Source organism: Lissotriton helveticus, chromosome 3_1 (genome assembly GCF_964261635.1).
Source record: "Lissotriton helveticus chromosome 3_1, aLisHel1.1, whole genome shotgun sequence".
NCBI classification, from domain to species: domain Eukaryota; kingdom Metazoa; phylum Chordata; class Amphibia; order Caudata; family Salamandridae; genus Lissotriton; species Lissotriton helveticus.
Window position 1 is genome coordinate 395872714 of NC_136061.1, and position 18973 is coordinate 395891686.

At 46.8% G+C, this 18973-nt stretch overlaps 1 protein-coding gene across 1 annotated transcript in view; it reads right to left on the reverse strand.

Annotated features, from left to right (window-relative positions):
- Window positions 1-18973, reverse strand: part of RPA1 (replication protein A1) — a 251759-nt gene that overhangs the window by 59417 nt on the left and 173369 nt on the right. The window contains exons 12-13 of the mRNA XM_078680149.1: window positions 18724-18872; window positions 15458-15593 (exon numbers count right to left, since the gene is read on the reverse strand). Of these exons, the coding sequence (XP_078536275.1) occupies window positions 15458-15593; window positions 18724-18872 (285 nt within the window). The remainder of the gene's footprint in view (window positions 1-15457; window positions 15594-18723; window positions 18873-18973) is intronic.

Sequence of the window (18973 nt, forward strand, 5' to 3'; positions counted from 1 at the left end):
TAATGTGACCATGTGGAAGTGTTTGAAGGAGATGGATCAGTCAGAGTAAGCCGTTCTTTTGGGGGGGGGGGGCTATGAAAGTACAGGGAGTACACCCCACACGTGTTGGTGAAGGGATAGAGGCACCCTTTGCTAGGAGCGCCTGCACCTCCTCCGCCAGGAGATTTGTGTTCTGAACAGGACAAGGTGGTGGATGTCAGGAAGGGGTGTGGGTAATTCGACTCAGTACCGATCCCACACAATGGAGAGGACCCGCTGACCTGATGGAATGTTTTTCTACTGTGGCAGTAAATAGCGAATTCATCCAACAGGTGTATTGCAGTCGAGGGTAGAAGCGTGTGAGATAAGTTACTGTTTAATAGAAGAGGATCCCCTTGCAGAGCCACCCCTAGCTTTCCCCTGCGCCCCCTGTTGCCCCCCTTCTGAAAGGACTTCGACTGCTGGCATTGCTGATTAAAGGTCTGTGGCGTGAGCCCCCTCACTTGTTACCTCCGCCGAGGTGTGGCGTACGAGAAGTAGACAGAGTATTGAGCATCTGATCGACAGGAGGGCTGAACAAATGTTCGATCGTTAAAAGGTACATTTAGGATGTGGTGTTGCACTTGTATCCTAAGCCCGACATCCTAAGCCAGGCATGCCTAAAGTAAAGTAAAGTTAAGTCCACATTTGTAAAGCGCACAATCACCCGTAAGGGTCTCTAGGCGCTGGGGGCCGTCGGGAAGATTAAGCGAGCTATTGCCCAGAGTCACATGGTGCTGGGCTACCCTGCCGCCGGAGCCGGGGATCGAACCGTGGTCCCCAGATTCCAGCGTCAGTCGCCCTGGCCGCGGCGCCACACCTCTCCCACCTACGGAGGAGGACACTAGTGCTGAGCCCTCTAGCTGCTGTATCCGTTTTCTTTTCCCCTCTTGTCCCGCAGAGCATTTCTGCTCATTTCTAGGACAGAAATAGAATGAAGTGCGCTCCATGAAACGGCTCTAGGTGCTTTCGAGGAAAGCCTGAACCAAACTCAAAGGGAAATAGCGAATGGAGGCCACAGTCTGCTGAAGTAGGTTCGTTCAAAGGTCTACTGTGAAGCTTACTGAAAACATTTTCAAAGCAATGTTGTTTTTGTCGCTGGAGTGGAACGGAGCTGCAGAGCCTGAAAGGGAGCATAAAAAGAAAGCAAGCTGGTGCATCCACTGCTTGTGCTTCGGAGCAGCGTCCCAGCCCTCCCAGCTCGGTGGCGGAAGAAAACAATCTGAGGTAGAGCCTATGTCTTGCTGCATTCTGGATGAAAGGAGGAATCGCTGCAGGTCTTGTGACTAAGACTTCTTCAAAGAAAAACAAGCGTCCGGGCCCAACACTAGATGGCAGTAGTATGCAGAGCACGTGTATATACAGCCACACGCTACATATTGCAAACAAACAACCATCCTCAGAAGAGGGCAGAACGACGATCAACAACACATCTGTGGGAAGATCAAATGCCCACAAAAAAGAAAGCTACCAGAGGTAAGTATCTTTTCCCTCAGCACAGAAAGATTTCAAACCATTCGCTGGTGGTCAGGGGGCCGTAGCCATGATTTAAACCAATAACTGTTTAAAAACTGCCTTAACTGCTTCTCCAACCTTGCAACCAAGCCAACGCAGTAATGATTTTGGGGGGGAAAAGGTATGTACAGAAAAGAGCTTTGGAAATGATCTAGGACTGGAACTGCTTCCAAGATAACAAACGTGGAAGCCGTGCTCCTCCCGGAATAAGTGCCGATGAGAACAGACGAGTCCTTAGCCAGCTCGTAACTAGGGACATGCACAGGACAACCCGAAAGGAACTGTGTGCTTCCAAACAGACTGCCCTTCCAAGCTGCTCACCCGAGCAATATATATATTATTGCTCGGGTGAGCAGCTTGGAAGGGCAGTCTGTTTGGAAGCACACAGTTCCTACATATATATACATACCTCTCTCTCTCTCTCTCTCTCTCTCTCTCTCTCTCTCTCTCACTCTCTCTCTCATAGGGTACTTTTCCGATCTGGCCTGTGCAACCACCCCCTGCCATATAGGAATGCAGGGTGGAAAGAAGGCAGGTAGCAACGCCTTTTGAGATTCGCAGCATAACTAGCACGTCAGGCAAAAAGGATACAGTTTCATGTCCGGGCACGCTACTCATCCAGAGGAGCTTTCCCGTGATTAGTTTGTGGACATCGCTGCCACCTAGCGGCGGGACGAAGCTTTCCATGATGCATGCGTTAGTCATAAGCGACCAGCGCACATCATTGCACCAGCTAATGCCCTCGCAATTTCGCATCACCGAAAAAGGAACAAATTGGTGCATTTTTCAGAGCGATTACTGGGGCACCAGCAGGAGGGCCTTGATAATAGAAAAGAGCCTACAGACTAACATTAACAGAGGCTCACTTTATTATTCGCTTCCGTTCTGCCTCTTTCCCATTCTCATCTTGTGTGCAGATGCCGCAGCCACTAGGAGGACGAGGAGGAGAACGGCAGCGCCGGGCAGCTGAGGCCGAGGCGAACAGGCTGCACAGGACGTGCTGGCCAAAGCGCCCATCGCTGCTGGGAGCAGGACTGAGGCAAGTGACCTGAGAAGGCAGGCGCGCATTCGGCCATTCCGGACCATTTACCCATTACAATGATCCAAAGTCCCCAAAGTCTGGGGGAAAGTGGGTGTGAAAAATACGACAGGAGAAGAATCTTTGTTCAGGTGAAATCCCAACAGCCCTGTGACATGAAGAAAGGGTGGGTCTGCAGAACCACCCATGTGGAGTTTTCTGAAAGGCACCGAGGCCCAAAGGGATTCCAGCTCGTTTATGCACCTGGCCAGTCTTATGAGCTTGAACTCTGCCACACAACAGTGGCTTCAGGCAGCCGCTCTCTGTGGAGCTGGTTCAGATCTCAAGGGTCCAGGGGATGGCAAGTGCATTAGTCCAGTCCGAGGACTCCTGATGGCCTCGAGGCGCATGGAGAAAGACCGACCCTAACCCTCGGCCCTCCAAACAGAGACCCTCAATCCCCACCCACCTGCAGTCTCCAAAAAAGAAAATACCATCACTCACTAGTCACACTAGTGCACTAGTCACACTCATTGCTTGTGCCCAGCAGCAGAGTCTCAGCCATTTATTATTATACTGGATAGTGGAATGGTGGAGGATGTCCTTCCTGCTGCCAAGTGAAAACGTCCTAGAACTCTCCCTCCCTCCGTGACACGACATCTGTCCTTGGGCAGTCACAGTAACCGGTAACGGAAGGACATACGTGAGCACTGAAGGCGCTCCCTGATCTTCTGGGGTCCTCAGTGTCTACAGGAAATAAGCAAGGAAAGAAAGGGGAGCAGAGCCAAGGGAAGGAGGAAGAAAATGAAAAAAAGGAAATACATGGAGGAGATTGTAGAGAGCCACCCGGCCTCTGCACAGCAAAGTTGCATAATGTAACACTCCTCGGGGCGGGCTCGCCCAGAGGAAATAAAGGGGCTGGAGACCGCCCTAGCCATCGCCCACACTGTGTATATCTGTGTGGTGTGTGTTTCAGTCCGCGGCCTCAAATAGGCCCTGCAGCACGCAAGAGACCTGACCCGCTACACTGGCGACGAGGCCGGTACTCCCCCGCGCCCTGCAAGACTGCATCTTGGCTGTCCTGCTCAACAGTCTGCATGAGCCTCATCCTCGAAAGAGCTCTGCAATCCGGCACAGCATCCCTGGCTGCAGTCACCGTGGGGCGATCCCGCCCAGGGAGTCCTACCTGCACGCGGGGGTTGCGGCCCCGCCCTGCCTCGCTTTGACCCAGCTTATCCCAGCTCCAGTTTTCCCTCAGCTGCCCCTGCCCCGCCCTCCCGCAGAGAGGCACACTTGTCTCAGCGACCCCCGGCAGCCAGGTGGTGCAGTGCGGCTGAACGATTGGAGGTTACGTCCAGCGAGTGTGTGAACGTAAGCCTGCCACCTGGTGAGAGTGTGAACATTAATCCCAAAAAATAAAAACAGTGGAACAAGGCACTGCCTGAAGAAAAAAAAAAAAGGTCGACTCAGTGTTATCACAGAGGTTGCCCTGAAGGCTGTCCTGGTGTAAAGCCCACAATCCTCTCCTCCATCACTCAAGAGCACAGGAGGCAACAGGCAAGATACCATGGGATGTTAGTCAGGGGGACACAGAGCGGCTTTTTTTGGCCCGGCCCCTCCCCATTTATCTTCCACTCCAGCCCTATGTGATCACTATACAAGCTCCCGCATGAGCACACCGGCACAAGCCAGCGCAGCCGTACTGCCAAGAGATGCTGCCCCACCACCGCCACACCCGAGTGACGCAGCAGTGACGCCCCTCCAGCCACCCAGTGAGCTCTCCAACCCCGCAACAGCAGCCCCTCGATGGAGGTCATGGATCATGCACCTCAACCACTACTTCAGAGGCACAAGGGAGATGGACGAGGCCATCAAGAGGGCGCTGCTCATGCACTACGGTGGCTGGGAGTTGTACTATCTCTTTGAGACTCTCCCAGTCACAGGTGATGAGGAAGATTTCGATGCCGCAGTGCTTAGCAGGCATTTGGACCCCCAGATCAACCCGGACTTCGAGCGTTTCAAATGGCGCTGTTATATATGCATTACCTCGTGCTGCACGCAGCACGAGGATTTCACCTCATGTTTACATTTGTATTGATGTTCTATGCCTCCGTTCGGTTCTAGTACTCTGAGCAACGATAGTCAGTTGCCCGGAGTCCTGGAGTCGAGCGGCAGCACAAACCTGTGGGTGTTACCGTTTCAAGAATAAAGAAGATACTTTTATCCTACAACGTTTCCTGAAGCCTATTTACAACATTTGGCGAAGAGCGGGTCCAGAACCTCTCCAACACCCACCAGGAAGAAACTCGGCTAACCTTCAAAAACTGCCGACTCCACTCCCACCGTTCTACTCACCTTTGGACTTCAACTACTCCTCAGCTACCCACAGTTCATTCTCTGTCGGTGAGATTTTCTCCCTAATTGGCCATTTCCCTGGCTATTTATTTCGAGTCTCCCAACGACTCTGTCACGAGCCTGCCACCGCGTGAGCCTCCCATTGCATGAGCACCACGTCATTCAGCGCGTCAGCCTCTCCTTCATGAAGCGCAATCTACGCTGTTCATTCCACGTTACCACGTCACCACGCTCACGCACGGCGGCCATTTTATCAATCGGTTGCCTAGTTACAGCTTCACTCACACGGAGCCGATTTCACGGAAGCGCTGCAGCGAAATTGACTTCCTTTTCTCATACAAAATCGAGCGCTCTTCTTCATTCAATAACAACAATTCTGGTATTGTGTTATACTTATATTTACTTACTTTGAATGTCGAATTTCACTTCTTCAAGTCAATTTGCCTCAATGACAATTACTGTGCCTCTATAATAATTTCTTGCTAATTCTTTAACTTCATTTTAACAAAATAACCACTACTCACCTCCAATGGCTTCCAATCAACAATTTGCTCAACCTCCACCTTTCTTACAACTTCCTGGCAAACCAACCATTCCTTGGCGTCAGTGGGTTAGAGCTTTTGCCAATCACATGGTAGCAATTGACGCAGTCAAGTTTGCTCCTGAAAGGAAAGTTGGCATTTTATATGGTTGCCTAGGTATGGCTGCACAAAATGTATTTGAAAATCTTCCAAGGTCTTCTCCTCCATCTGGTGATGCTGGTGATAGTTGGGACGAATATAAGGAAGCTTTGTCTCGCTTAGCTCGTCACTATGGTGAAGAACCAAATGAAATGCTAGAAAGACACAATTTCTTTAAAAGGAGACAACAAGAAGATGAGTCAGTTGAAGAGTTCATTGCCCAATTGAGAATATTAGCGTCTACATGTGAATTTGAATCTAATCCTGATATATACATTCAGGATCAATTTGTATTTGCGTGTTATTCAAGAAAGATTCAACAACGCCTTTTAAGTTGCAAAAAACCCACTCTTCAAGAAACTATCGACATTGCTAAGAGCATTGAAAGATCCATCAATACATCCAATGCTCTTCAGAAAGATCAACCTCATACTTCTGTTCATACTTCTTCATTTGATAATTCTAGTTCTGTTAATTTAGTTAGCATGAATAAGTCTTTTAGACAAATACAAAGAAAACCTAACCCTTATTGTTACAGGTGTGGTTCTAAATCCCATATTGCCAATAATCCCTCTTGCCCTGCTACAGGTAAAAAATGTGTTTTATGCAAAAAATTGGGTCATTTCCAGGGTATGTGCAAATCTGTCAAAAGGACATCCAGACCTTCTGTTAATATTGTATGTCCTGATTTGGATGATTGCATTGATGAATTCCAAGACATGGTTGTATCTATTCATTGCAATTTCATCGATGCTTCTAAATTAGTCAAAGGTCCATACTGCTCTGCACTATTTGGGAACATTGAAGTTACAGTAATGGCAGATTCTGGATCTCCGATAACCATTCTTAACGATATGTTCTTTCATGAAAAATGGAATAATTCCATTTCTTTGGTGGAATCTGACCTCAATCCCAAGGCATTTGGTGAATCAGATATCATCATGCTTGGCTATTTTGACTATAGGCTAGAATGTTTTGGCAGATCTATCATTACAAAGATTTATGTTGCAATTAAGGGTCGCAATATTGTTGGCTGGCAGGATCTCGCCAAAATGGGTATCTATTTAGTTCCTGGTTCGGATGATCCCATTAGAGTGGGTGATCCTCCTGAGGGTTATTCCCCCGGTCCACCTTTTGTTCCTGATTGTCTTCTCATTAATGATCATGAGTCAGACATTAAACAAATATTAGACAAATTTCCTAAAGTTTTTTCCGATCAACCAGGTACTGTCAAAGGCTTTCGTCATGAAATTAAGCTGAAAGCTTCTGCTCAACCCATTGTCCATAAAGTTCGCCCTGTCCCTATTAGTGCTAGGGATGAGCTCAAATCTGTACTCACTTCTCTTAAAAAGGATGGTATCATTGCACCTTCAGACTCTTCTGAATGGGTTTCGCCCATCGTTATCGTTCGCAAAAAGAATGGTGAGGTTAGGCTGTGTGCCGATTTACGCACATTAAACAAAAATATTTTGGTGGATTGCCATCCCCTCCCCAAAATTCACGACCTCCTCGCCAATCTAGGTGGTGCAAAATATTTTTCTTTAATTGATTTGCGTTCGGCATACCATCAGGTACCCCTAACTGAATCTTCTCAAGATCTCACCACTTTTGTGACTCCATTTGGTGTTTTCAAATACTTAAAACTCCCATTTGGACTCGCTAGCGCAGCTAGTGTTTTTCAAATAATAATGGACCACCTTTTTGAGTCTGTTCCTGGAGTACAAGCTTATCAGGATGACATTTTAGTTTTTTCACCTGATTGGAATTCCCATTTGTCTCATTTATCTTCAGTTCTGAGTAAGCTCAATGAAGCTGGCATGACTGTTAGAGCTGACAAATGCAAATTTGGTTCTCAATCATTGGAATACTTGGGTCATACTCTTACTCCTGAAGGCATTAAACCCAAGTCTTCTCTCATTGAGGCTATCACTCATGCTACTCCCCCCAAAGATAAGGATGCTCTCCGCTCCTTTTTGGGTTTAGCGGAGTATTATGCCCGTTTTGTAAAAGGCTATGCTCAAATTGTTGAACCTCTTCGTTCTCTGCTTCGCAAAGGCTCTAAATTTTCTTGGTCTGAAGATATCGATGCCTCCTTTACCAACATCAAAAACATGATTGTAAGTGCTCCCGCATTACATCCTTTTCAAGATTCTGCCAGATGCTTCATTATGGTTGACGCCAGTTTGACTGGTTTAGGTGCTGTATTAGGTCAGTGGGTTTCTGGTAGAGAACACACAGTTGCTTTTTCCTCTAGGACACTTAAAGCTTCTGAAACCCACTATAGCACCTTTGAACAAGAGTCTTTGGCTTGCGTTTGGGCCATCGAAAAGTTCAAAAACTACATTTGGGGGCGAGAATTCGATTTATTTACCGATCACAAGCCACTCACTCAACTTCTTAATGGGGATGGCCTAGGAAGAGCCTCTTCTAGACTTGTCAGGCTCTTATCCAAATTGCATGAATTTCACTTCAATATTAAGCACATATCGGGTGGTAAAAACTTTGGTGCTGACTGTTTGTCCCGTATGTCACTCAATGATTCATCTGATTTTCAAGGGATTAGTGATATTGAGTGTGTAGTTGCCACCCTTGATGCCACCAAATTGTGTCCTCGCATTACAGAAGAATCTTGGTCCAAAGCCTATGAGAATGATCGCACTTTAAAATTGGTTGCACAATACATTACAAAAGGCTGGCCTGAAAGTAGGAAATTATCTAATGAGCTGAAAGCTTTTTCCATGATTGCTCCTGAACTATCTCTGGTTGACAATTTAATAATGAGACATGATGTTTTTGTTCCTCCTTCTGATGTCAGACCCGACATCATTAAATTTGCACATCAAGGGCATCTGGGCATAACAAAGACATCCCAACTTATCAAATCCCATTATTGGTGGCCTTCTATTGAGTCTCAGGTTAAGTTTTACATTGATTCGTGTAATGAATGTTTACTATCGGATAAGAAATGGAAACTCATTAATACGCCCCTTCATCCTGTTCCTTTTCCGGTCAAACCCTGGGAAAAGGTTGGATTAGATTTTTCTGGTCCATATGATGTACTTCCCCACGGCATGAAATATGTCATTCTTTTGATTGACTATCATTCTAAATGGTTGTATCACATGTTTTGTGACTCTCCCTCCTCTACCAATGCCATAAAATTTTTACGAAACCTGTTTATCATTGAAGGTTGTCCTTCCGTTTTAGTTACTGATAATGGTTCCCATTTCATATCCGAAAAATTTGACTCATTTTTACTGGAACATGATGTTGTTCATTTCAAAGTCGCACTTTATTCGCCTACTTCAAACGGTTTAGTTGAATGAGCTAATAGACTTCTCAAAGATGCTATTCAAACCGCCATTTCCTCCCACAATGATGTGAAGAATTTTGTTGAAGAAAAATTTTGGTCATACAACATTTCTCCTCAGTGTACAACTGGGATGTCTCCCTTTTCCTTACTGAGAAATAGGAATGTTCACACCAAATTGTGTCCCAAGTGGTTATCTGAGAAAAACGTTGAGATCTCTCAACCTTCTGATGTTTCTTTATCTGAAAAAGTATCACAAAAACAACTTGTCATGAAGAACAAACATGATTCAGGCAAACGTTTCAATACTATTGTCCTAAAAATTGGTGATTGGGTACTCATTAAAAACCCAAGAAAAGTTGCTAAAGGTATCTCTAAATTCTCCACCCCAGACCAAGTAACTGCTGTCAGTAAGGCTTCTGCTTTACTTGGCAATAGAGGATGGTGGAACAAGAGAGCTTTAGTTCATTTATCCAATTCACAGGCTCACTCATTGTTGTCTTTGAATAAGGAACAATTTGATCAGTGTGACTGGTCTTTTTGGTTGGATCTTCCAGTTTCTTCTGACTACTCCTCTTCCAGTCCTTTGTCAGGTACATCCGCATCATTATCAGATTCATCTTCCTTTTCTGATGCATCCGCCTCATTGATGTGTTCCTCTCCCTCAACCACTGATCCTGAGGTTGGTGGGAAAGTGTTACTTCAGGCTTCCACTTCATCTGTTCGATGTAGAAGGTTACCTGTTAGGTTTAATGATTATATCCTTAATTGAAATTTGTTTTCATGTCTCAATTTGAAACACTTTTTATTGTCACAGATTAACGATTTTGTTTTCTTGTTTTTTGTTTTTAAATATTGTGAAAAGGGAGAAGTTGTTATATATGCATTACCTCGTGCTGCACGCAGCACGAGGATTTCACCTCATGTTTACATTTGTATTGATGTTCTATGCCTCCGTTCGGTTCTAGTACTCTGAGCAACGATAGTCAGTTGCCCGGAGTCCTGGAGTCGAGCGGCAGCACAAACCTGTGGGTGTTACCGTTTCAAGAATAAAGAAGATACTTTTATCCTACAACGTTTCCTGAAGCCTATTTACAACAGGCGCCAAGCCAAACAGTCCGATAATGAATCTGTCGACATCTTCTACGCACGCCTGAGAAAGCTCATGAGCACGTGCACCTACCACGACCAGTGGGAGGAGATACGGACCCAACTCATCCAAGGGTGTCGGTCGGTGATGTTACAACGGCTAATCCTCAAGGCAGCCAAGGATATCACTCGACGACATCCTTCTATTCGATCACACAAGCTCTAGAATTCTCGAGCCGAAGAGATGAAAGCGCTGTGCAACAGGCACCCGGCGCCTCCAGATAGGCCCATATCAAGAAGAAAGGGTGGATGCCATCCAGAAACGCCAAGGCCCTGCTTGCGTGGCCCCAAAAATGCCAATGAGTGGCCCCAGCAGAACCGGTGATGCTGAACACTCCTCATCTGGTCTCTGCTTAACAAAAGGAAAATCCGCTCCAGGTGCGGCAAACCAGACCACTCCGTGAAGGTTTGTCAGATTGGGAGGTCGAAAACCACCTTTGGGAGGCCACGAGGGATGTCAACCAACATCAAGCAACTTTCGCTCGAGGACCCACTAGGGCAGGAAGAGGTCACCTCACCAGGTCCCGGAGTAGACATGGATGGAGAAGACAACGTGTACGCGGTGTCCTTTGCCAGCCGCACCAACCATCGTAGACGGCTGCCTCCCATGTGCATCATCCGAGTAGCGAGCTCCAATGTAAAAGCACTCCGACACTGGAGTGTCCATGAATGTCATCGACTCAGCAGTATGAATGCCTCACACCATGCTCCCTGTGTCCCCCACCAACGCGTAGATCTACACCTACGGGGGGGGTCTGGGGGGATGGAGCCCCTCCCTCTGCAAGAGGTGATTGAAGTGGAGGTAGCCTGCGAGAAGTAATACACCAGGGTCAGATTTCATGTTATGCACAGAAAAAAAAGGAGTGCTATTCAGCTGCCACAGGGCAGAGGAGCTGGGCTGGTGTTCTTAGCCAACCAAATTCACGACTCACAAGTGGACGCCATCCTGCGTGAATTCATGCAGTTATTCGAGGGTCTCTGCAAGCTCAAAGACAAGCAATTCAAGCTGAATATGGACACCTCGATCGGGACGACAGCACTGAGACACCAAAGAGTTCCCTTCCACCTAAGACCACAGGTAGAGGAAGAGCTACGAAAACTGGAGAATGTGCGCATAATTGAGAAGGTCACTGGCCCAACCCCCTGGGTGTCACCCCTGGTCATTGCTCCAAAGCCCAAGCAGCCAGGAGCCATCAGACTCTGTGCTGAAATGCACCTCTCCAACCAGGCTGTGAAGAGGGAATGCTACCGGACACCCACCATGGATGATATCATAGCAGACCTCAATGGGGCGAAGTGGCTCTTCAAGCTCAACCTCAACTCAGGGTACCACAAGCTCGAACTTGCCCCTGAGAGCTGGTATGTTACTACCACAAACGGCTGAGCTTTTGGGTGTCGTCAGTCACAAAGGTCTTCCAAGTCGGCCTCGGAGCCTTACTCCTGCAGGAAAATTTAAACAAAGACTGGGTACCGGTGGCGTATGCAAGCAGAGCACTATCAGAAACGGAGATGAGATATACCCAAATTGAGAAGGAGGCCAGCACTTCCACCTCTATCTCTATGTCCACGAGTTCAGGGTGATTACAGACACAAACCACTAATTCCCTTGTTCACTGGAATCACACGCTTAGCACCCCTAGGACAAAGGTAGGCGGTGCAACTCTAGGCCTACAGGTCCAATGTCATCTTTTGCCCAGGTGCGGGCAACCCAGCCGATTACCTGTCGCGCCATTACATCGCGGCAGACATACAGCAGTCCTGCCGAGAACAGCACACAGAAGAGTTTGTAAAGACGATCACCCAAGTGGCAGCATTTTCTGGATGGCGCTCGGTCGCTGACCACGGAGGACCAATTTGCGAGGCAACAACTATGGAGAGTCAGCAGTGAGCTCAGGGAAGGAAATCACGGAGTGGTACTATCTGGGCAAGTAATTGTGATCCCAAACGAACTGCGGAACCAAGTTGTTGATCTTGTCAATGTCGGGCACTAAGTGGTGACAAAGACCAAGGCCCGTCTCCGCAGCAAAGTGTGGCTCCCCGGGATGGATGCCCTGGTAGACGTGGTTATTCGTCGAAGCCACTCATGCACGATCACATGGGGAAATTTGACGCTGGCACAACTTCTCAAGAAAAGCCCAGCTGTGAACCATGGTCGAAAGTGAGCATTGACTTTGGATGCTTCCCCGACGGCCGCAGCACCGTAGTCCTGAACTCTCATTCTAAGTTTCCTGTGTTCGAAGTTGTCTCGGCCACTGCTTCCCCCTCACCCTCTAAGCCAAGGCAGTATTCGAATGAATATTCGTGATGCTGGGCCTCCCGTATGAGATCAAGTAGGACAACGGACCCTCATTCCAGTGTCCAGAGTTCCAAGACTATTAAGCGTCCCTTGGCATACGGTACCAGAAGATCACACCATAATGGCCACAGCTAAATGGTGAGGTGGACCCTCAACGGGGCGCTGCGGAGTGGGGTTGAAAAGGGAGAAGACGCCAAAAGCAGTCTCCACCAATTTCTGAACGCCTACCGACAGATCCCACACAACACCACTCGCTGTGCCCAGTCTCATCTGCTGTTCCGCGGCTCCCCACCTGACAAAATCCCAGCAGATCCAATCTGGCACCCAGCAGCGTTGGACAGCGAGGCCACCCAGGCCAGGAGAAAGGCTACCAACCAAAAGGCGAGTTTCGCACGAAGGGCACAGTTCCCCTCGCTATATGTGGGTGACTATATGGTCATCAAGGAAAGGTACCAAGAGTGGAAGTTCAGAAGCAATACAAGCCAGAGGTTTGGAAGGTGATCACCACCAACATGACCATGATCTCTGCAAGAAGTCACTGATCTGGCACCAGGCAGAGTGCGCCACGTTCCAGAGAGGATGGAGTGATTCAAATTGAAACACTGCTTTGCTGAGTCCCCGGAGGTGGCACCCCCTCGAGTAGCCCAGCAGGGACAGGACCAGCCCCCAGAGCCAGACGTATGGTCTCTGGCTGTATCCTGCCCCCAGTCAGTGAGAGTCTGCCTTTGTGTGTTTGCTGCATCCGGAGCAGCAGCTGAGTGGTATGTAGCCATTAAAGGAAAGGAGGAATGTAGGGAGCAACCCAGCCTCTACACAAAAAAGGTGCACCCTGTAACACTCCTCGAATGGGCTCTCCCAGAGGAGATAAATAAAGGGGCTGGAGACCACTCTGGGTCTTCGCCCACACTGTGTATAGCTGTGGGGTGAGTTTCTCTCCTCTGCCTTAAATAGGCCCTGCAGCACACGAGGGGGAGGCCGTTAAAGAGATCTGACCCTCGACAGAGATGAGGCTTGAAGAGGAAAAGGAAGAGGAGGAAACTAAGGCGGTGAAATGAGCGATATTATTTGCTTAAGAGTGCGGTATTCGACACGGGGTGCACACGAACCCATGACCTAGTCAATATCGCAAGCATGCTCACTATAATCACGAGCAAGCATGGAATAAATTGTATATTTTTGCATACGTATGAGTGGCCATGCACGTATGAGTGACACCGAATGTTTCTACCACCACTTGGGCAATATAAGCATGATTCGACAACAAACCATAATCAAGTGTTTTATATTTTATATGTTGTATTGTATTGTCCATTTTTTCTTCACAGGAATTTTAGCATTGATGGACCCGGACTTACAGTTAGTCCATCCAGTATGATCAGCACACCTTAGCGAGTGTGCAAAAAGGCATTTACACCTGGTTTGAATTTTTAGCACTCTCTTTACACCACAGTCAGTATAGAGAGGTCCGGAAGAAAGCTCCTTTACTTTTGTCGAGAGCTAAAACATGTTGACGAAAGGATAATCAAGACACTAATTGTAGTTCTGACACTTTATCCATCTCGTTTTTTAATATAACCTGGGCCACTGGGAATAAAGTATTGTTTAGTGAGCTTCCCAGAGGTATTTTTAATCTCACTTCACTTCCAGCACCATCACACAAAAACAAAAAAAAAACACTCCACTGTAATCAGGTCTTGTAGCACAGCTGGGTAGCATTCGGCTACCCTGCTGGGAACCGAATGATGAAGCATGACACCAACCAGGTTGGCGTCATGCTTACATACTATCCTATCTCTCCCTCTTGTTTATAAAATGATAAGTGGAAGGGTTGCCCTGCGGGAACAGCTGCTCTATTGGCTATTAAGTAAGCCTCTCCCTATCTGCTGCAGTTACCCAATACAGTAGGCTGCCCCACTTCTAGAAAGTGTGAAGCACTCCCATGGACAGGAACAAAGGGAACTGTTGGTGAGAGGACATGGGACCTTATCCAGCAGGATGACAATGGGACTCTCCACAGATGGCTCAGCTTCAAAAGGCTGCTGCCTCGGTGAATTGCAGCAGATAATCAGCAAGGCTGTCAGAGGTTTTAGGCAACAAAGTAGTGACTTTCTAAAGTCACCTCGCTATTAAAAGTTACCTTAAATTCGAGCTCAGCTACGAGTTGGGTTTAATGTAACGATTATTTTGATACCTTGGAGAACTATATCTGGTAGTCCAAAATGGAAGTAAGCACTGAGCGTGGTGGCTAGTGTAACTCCATTTTAGCTAATGGGATCACAAGCCTTACTACAGTGAAAACGCCGATTTCGAGTTTTAACTGTCAGGGCATGTTAAACACATGACGCATTTGCCTTTGTTTTGAATATTTAGCACCCTGCCTGGTGGGCAACCAAGGCCTTTCCGAGGAGTGGGTTATTAATATTGAAAAGCAAAAGGTGTTGACCTTGCAAAAGGGTTTATTTTACCATCTCAGGCTGGCAGTTTTAAAGCTGCCCACCTAGGCTGCAGTGGCAGGCCCAGAGTCACATTTTCACCATGTCAGTGTAGTGATGTTACAATTAAGAGCTGCAGTAAACTAGCAAGATTTAACTTGCCAGCCCTTGGTACCTCTTTCACAATATACTAAGGGGAAATTGGTATGCTAAATGTATCAACCATGCACCAACCAACTGTGCATATACTTTTGGAGTCAGCGCACTTGCACTGGGGCCTGGACAGCATGGCACAGAGCACTTCAGAGTAAAAAAAACCAGCACAGAGGCTATCAAAAAGTGGGGCCAAAAATACCTTTCCCTACAACAACGTACATGTAAAATCTACTAAGAGTGGGAACAAGTACAGGCAATACCAAAACATGTATATAAAGATGTAAAGGCAAGAAGATAAGACAAAGACAGCTTCAACTGACAGAGTTCAGGGCTATTGTGTCCAGCTGGAAAATGCTTTGTATTAATCCCCAAGAGCTCAAAAATAATTTGCTTAACTGATGAAGAAACACACATTGATTCGGAACCTTCAATACATTTATATATTGTTTTCAATTTTACCCCAAGTCCTGTAATTGCCCTGAAGAACCAAGATTGTCAGACCTTGAATTACAGGCACACACATCTCACCTTCTCTCCGTGGCCCAAGTTCTCCGATTTAACTTCGGACAGAGTTTTCCAGTTGGTGTTTCCACCTCCTCCTCCTCCTCCGCCCTTCATATCAGAGATGGATGATGCTTCCATTACCTGACCCTCCGAATCAAACCTGAGGAAGAGAGATTCAAACAAAGTTGTTTCTTAGCCGCTTAAGGAGGGGCGCAGTGGAAGAATTAGTCAACAAGTGGATTGTTACAGATATTCAGTGGTGATGGAACGGACCAACATGACAACAGCTTGGAGATGTAAGTTTTGAGAGTCAAGGTGCTCTGCCCACCACCACTCCTGACAACCATTGCACACGTAAATGTGTGCAGTCGCTCGGCAGTAAAAGTGCACTACTGGTTAAAGAAGTCCATCCTGGCAGGTGGTTTTGCTGTAAAAAACCATTGAAAGCCACAAAATGCATCAGTACACGGATTGTGACCACTGTCACTGGAGCGGAACTTTGTAGACTACACCTCAAATACAAAATGAGCCAAATCAAGCCTGGATACAGACCAATTAGGGCCCTCACTGGTCTAAATGAGACAAGTTTAGCTGGGTTACAAGACTGCCCCTTGGGTAATTTCTGATGTGTATTGTCGAAGAAATGTTTTCTTGCCCCTACATGTTAGCCACAGACGCTGATCTTGAGTTGGGGATCTTGAGTATTTCATCACACTTGCAACAGTAAAGAGACAAGCTACTAGAGCCTATCATCAGAACTTTTCCTATCTCCATTCCCAAATCCCATGTTGTGTGGTTAACACTAAATCCGATTCTCAAGTGTTTGACACAGCCTCGATACTATTTGGTCTTTCGAATACTGCAATGGCAGTACGATCAGGCTCTGTTTGCAAAAGGCAGTTGCCGAAAATATTAAATATAACCTGACACCTCTCCACTCTAGGCTGAAATCTGAGTGCAGCTTGGAATGACAGATTTAAAATCAGTGATTCCACCGCAGCCTCCAATCTTCAGTTAAGGTTATACAAAATCAAGCAATTTTGTAAAGTGAAATTGCATAAAATTCCATGGAATGTTCACCTAATTACGCTATCATATTAAAATGTGATTTAACAGTCTCAGTATGCCTAAGTCGATTTTTTTAAAGCATTGCATAGTACCAGTAAGTGGCTGGTTCAAGGAGAAAATGTCCTTTGGTGAGACATTTTCCATGCAAATCAGTCGCCTACTGGTATCTCTAGAGACTTTATGTGAGGTGCATGAAATTGCATAAAGGAACATTTAGCAAATTTCACATAATATGATATTTTTTACTTTCACAGCCAAATTAAAAATGTGTCCAGTCCTAGATTCAGTGCCAGTACAACCGCTTTTTATTTATTTGTCAAATGCACTACAGGGTCACTTTCACGCAAAGTATGTGATTAGCAGAAGACCTTTAACTACAATATGTGATTAAGGATCTAGGTTGTTTCATTTCATAAAGTGTTGGAGGCCTACTATAGGTTTAAGAGGTTGTTCTGTTTTTTTTTTATTTACTCCACTTCACAGACTCTACAAAGTAGCCAAAAGGGAGCAGGAAGCACCTGTCTTCAGACATTTTATGGTACTATAAGCAGAGTGGGGAACACGTCACCTGCTAAGCTGTGCTCTTGCTCAGAACATAGTACCGCTCTCAAGTCTGCGCATCCCTTGGTTTCTCCACACTGTCGGGTAACTTCCCCTCATGGTCACCGCTCTGGCCGGCAACATCTCCTCTTGGTGGAATATACTTTCAATCCCCTTCTTTCCACTTCAGTTCCCCTGCAGCATGCGAAGCGGCTCCGGACAGTTTAAGTGCTATATCAAGCAGCCATAATGGTAAGATATGACGGTGGGAAACCTAACTCCAACAGTAAGAAGCCAAACATTCGTCAGTCCTCTCAGCTTCCTCAGCTTTTTGGGCTACGGAGGTCTCTAATGGCAGAAGGCATGGCTCTGGGACTTGATCAGACCTTCACAATGTTTGATCACTTTTGGTGAGCAATGCATGCCACATCATGCCTTCCTCCTGTGACATGGCAAATCACTTGCAAGAACGACAGTAGCATAACATTACGTTGTTCTCCAGGATCAGAGTACCAAAACTATTATGATTTTCTTTTTCAGAGTTTAAATTCTGAGACATGTTCCAGATTGGTTCTACTGTCTTCCAGACTACAATGTTTGTAGAAGTGGAGTTTGATGAGTGCATCAGACAGTAGGATGCAGGTGTTACATTTTCCCTTTAAACGTACACACAAAGGTGGAACTGTAGGCTAGCTAAAGGGAAGCTGTGATAATAATAGTATACCAGCCACGTATCCATCATCTGTGTACGGTTCAGGAAGCTCTCAAGGAAAGTTAACTAAAGATAATCGTCAAACAAAGGGGACCAGATTGGAGATAGTGCATTCCACCAGGGGGCCAGTTCATGCTATGGTGGTGTACAAACCAGGCTTTGGTCTATGCCAAACCGAGCCAGTGCCTATAAAGGCAGCAAGAGCCAAGCAAAGGGCACTTACCAGGATGAAGCGGTTGGTGGGGCAGTTAGTTGATTACATTTGTGTGGCTTGGGATGGAAATTTGACAAAATGGTTTGCATGCACACAAGTCCAGAACTATTAAATGTCCTGAAAGGTACATATAGAACAGCATTCGTTTTCAGGATCTGTTTTGCGAGTTAAGTGGTCTGATGGAATGGGCCACCCAACACCTGAAGAGATGAAGGAATCACCACACATTCCGCTTTCAACGTGAAAAGGAAGGTGCTTTAACCACTTCGCTGCGGCGGCAATTCCGCCGCAGCGCTAGGGGGGTCCGCGCAGCGCTCACATGCCTGTGACGGAACCGCTCCGTCACGAGCCTCGGGTGGGCTGTGCTTATGATGGAGCGGTTCCGTCACGGCCCCGCCCGCTCAATAGAACGCGCCGCGCAGGCGCGCCGAGCAGGCCGTGATGGAACCGCACCGTCACCAGCACAGCCCACCCGAGGCTCGTGAAGGAGCGGTTCCGTCACGAGCATGGGAGGGGTTAAAAGGTTTCACTATCTCGAGAGAGACTTGCTCACTGCAGAACAATTAAGTCGTTCGAATAGCTGAAAGCATGATTTGGGGCATGACGGTAACTGTAATTAAAAATGCACTTTTTTCATGATGTTTTCTTGAAGTCAAATTAGAAATAATCATAGTACACAATAGAGAGAATATAAACTCCCCTAGCCCCACTACCAGCCACATCCAAAAACCAACAAACGTATCCCTCATGGCGTACCATCCGCGAAGTTTGAAGGCCTCTGGAATGTCTGGGTTCAGAATGACCGTGCTGGAGGACAGCACAGAGACAGATCGTCCCCCGAAGTCTGAGAGCCGTGCACCTTTGATGGCCACTACCGGCTGCCGTGAGCCATCAAACTTTTCTGCCTACAAAAGGAAGACATGGGTCAAGAACCACAGTAAACACAAATCCACATTACACTCCTGTTCTCTTAAACACCAAGTAGATGTGTTAACATTATACATAC